The 2,153-nt window shown below is 39.4% G+C and overlaps 1 protein-coding gene across 1 annotated transcript; it reads left to right on the top strand.

Moving 5' to 3' along the window:
- Window positions 1–500: 500 nt before the first annotated feature.
- On the top strand, window positions 501–1,478 carry LOC148292801 (uncharacterized). Its single transcript, XM_088244022.1, has 2 exons — window positions 501–755; window positions 849–1,478. Exons 1-2 carry the CDS (start codon window positions 501–503, stop codon window positions 1,476–1,478), a joined length of 885 nt encoding a protein of 294 aa, XP_088100148.1.
- Window positions 1,479–2,153: the final 675 nt, after the last annotated feature.

Genomic DNA, 2,153 nt, shown 5'->3' with positions numbered 1-2,153 from the left:
AACTGGTGTCGTTTCAATATACCCTAAACCCTAAGAGCACTTCCAGCAATCAAACCCTTGCCATGGCAAGAGGGGGGCTAGGGCAGCTACTATTCATGTGAATAGTGGCTGCCCTTGCAAAAAGCAATGTTGGTTTCCAGCAGTTGCCATGGCTGAGGGCAAACACTATTCTTTTTTTTGTTTTTTTCACAAATTTGTTTACCTAAATAATTAATTTGGACAATATTTTCGGATAAGATTTTTGGGTTCCTATGTGTCAATACTATTCATATCTCATAATCGGATAAAATTTTTGGATAAGATTTTCGGTTTCAAATTTCATATAAATTTCATATGAATTTCAAATTTCAGATAAGATTTTCACCCTCTAAAATTGCGCCACATGTCATCTTTATCGGCCTAAATTATTCTATAAAACCAGAGGCTCAACTCATATCTCTCACACCACATCTTCTCTTTATTTTCATTTCTCAGAGTTTAGAATTCATACTCCATTCTCCATGGAAGACATGAACAAGGTGTTGGAGAGGCAAATGCGAGAAACTAGAGAAAGAAGGCATAGACGAGCTGTAGGCAAAAGGGCGCAGAGAGAACTAGATCAGCAACTTGTCATAGTAGTGGGTTTGCTTGATGAAGAAAACCAGAGTCACCGTGGTTCACGAGAAGGCCGTGGCCCGAATGTGGACAGACATAGACATTCTCAGGGTAAGAATCTTCTGGAAGATTATTTTATCCCAACTTCTCTGTACTCTGATGTTGATTTTCGAAGGCAACATAGAATGCAACCTCATTTGTTCAATAAAGTCATGCATGATATTTGCAATTATGATGAATACTTTGTTCAAAAGAAAAATGCTGCTGGAAATTTGGGACTTCTTCCCGAGCAAAAGTTCACAGCTGTTATACGAATATTGGCATATGGGTCATCTGCTGATCAGGTGGATGAGATTGCCCGGATGGGGAAGTCCACTGCTTTGGAGAGCTTGGTGAAATTTTGTGATGCAGTCGAAACTCTGTACCCCAGGGACTACCTGCGCAGGCCTACGCCCAGGGACCTACAACGACTTCTACAAATAGCCGAAACTCGAGGATTTCCAGGAATGGTTGGTAGCATCGACTGCATGCACTGGCAGTGGAAGAATTGCCCAACTGCTTGGCAAAGAGATTATGGGAATCGGAAAGGCCAAAAAAGTATCATCCTTGAAGCCGTTGCAGGTTTTGATACATGGGTTTGGCATGCTTTCTTCGGAGTTGCCGGATCTCAAAACGACTTGAATGTCTTGGGTCAATCCCCGGTGTTGAATGATATTTTGAGAGGTGAATCCCCAAATATCACCTATCAAATCAACAATACAGTCTACCAAAATGGGGCATCCCCGATCCTAGAAGCAAAAATTCTTTGCTATCTATCAAGAGAGGTACAGAAAAGATGTGGAGAGGTGCTTTGGTATCCTCCAAGCCCGGTGGGCTATTATTAGAGGTGTGGCACGTCTGTTTGATGAGGAGGTGCTGAGGAGCATAACGATGACACGCATCATCCTCCATAACATGATTGTGGAGGATGAGTATGATTATGATTCTGAAGACGTGTACGAACCGGATCCAATGAACACGACCTTGACAAGAATTTATGAAAAACCCATGGGGCCAAATGGAGAACCAGTGCAGCATGAACCGTTGGTTAGGGACAGTCGTGTAATGACCCGTATGATTGATCGATATACGGAGATGCAATCGTCTTATATTCATGAACGACGTCAAGTTGACTTGATAGAGCATTTATGGGCGGTGAATGAAGTGAAGTGAAGAAGTTTGTTTTATTTATTATGTTTAAGTTTTATTTTTAGTTATGCTTTGTTTTTTTAATGCTTTGGTTGTGGTTTGTTTATTTTTAATGCTTTGATGTGGTTTGTTTTTTATGTATGGAATGTTTTGAATAAAAAGGTATTTTATTGAATGCTTTCTTTATTCACTCAAATAAAACCAATACTACTAATGAAATAAAATACATGAATTACAACTAATTTTCAAAACAAAACATTAAAATACAATGAAAATAAAAGGTAAGCAAACTAACTTAATGGTTTTTATCATTTAACCAATCCGTGTTGCTAGGTCCATCGTCACGAAAAAGTCTTCGTCTCATAACATCC

This window comes from Prunus avium, chromosome 7 (assembly GCF_965620075.1).
Source record: "Prunus avium chromosome 7, drPruAviu1.hap1.1, whole genome shotgun sequence".
Lineage (NCBI taxonomy): Eukaryota > Viridiplantae > Streptophyta > Magnoliopsida > Rosales > Rosaceae > Prunus > Prunus avium.
This window is presented reverse-complemented; position numbering and strand designations above follow the sequence as displayed.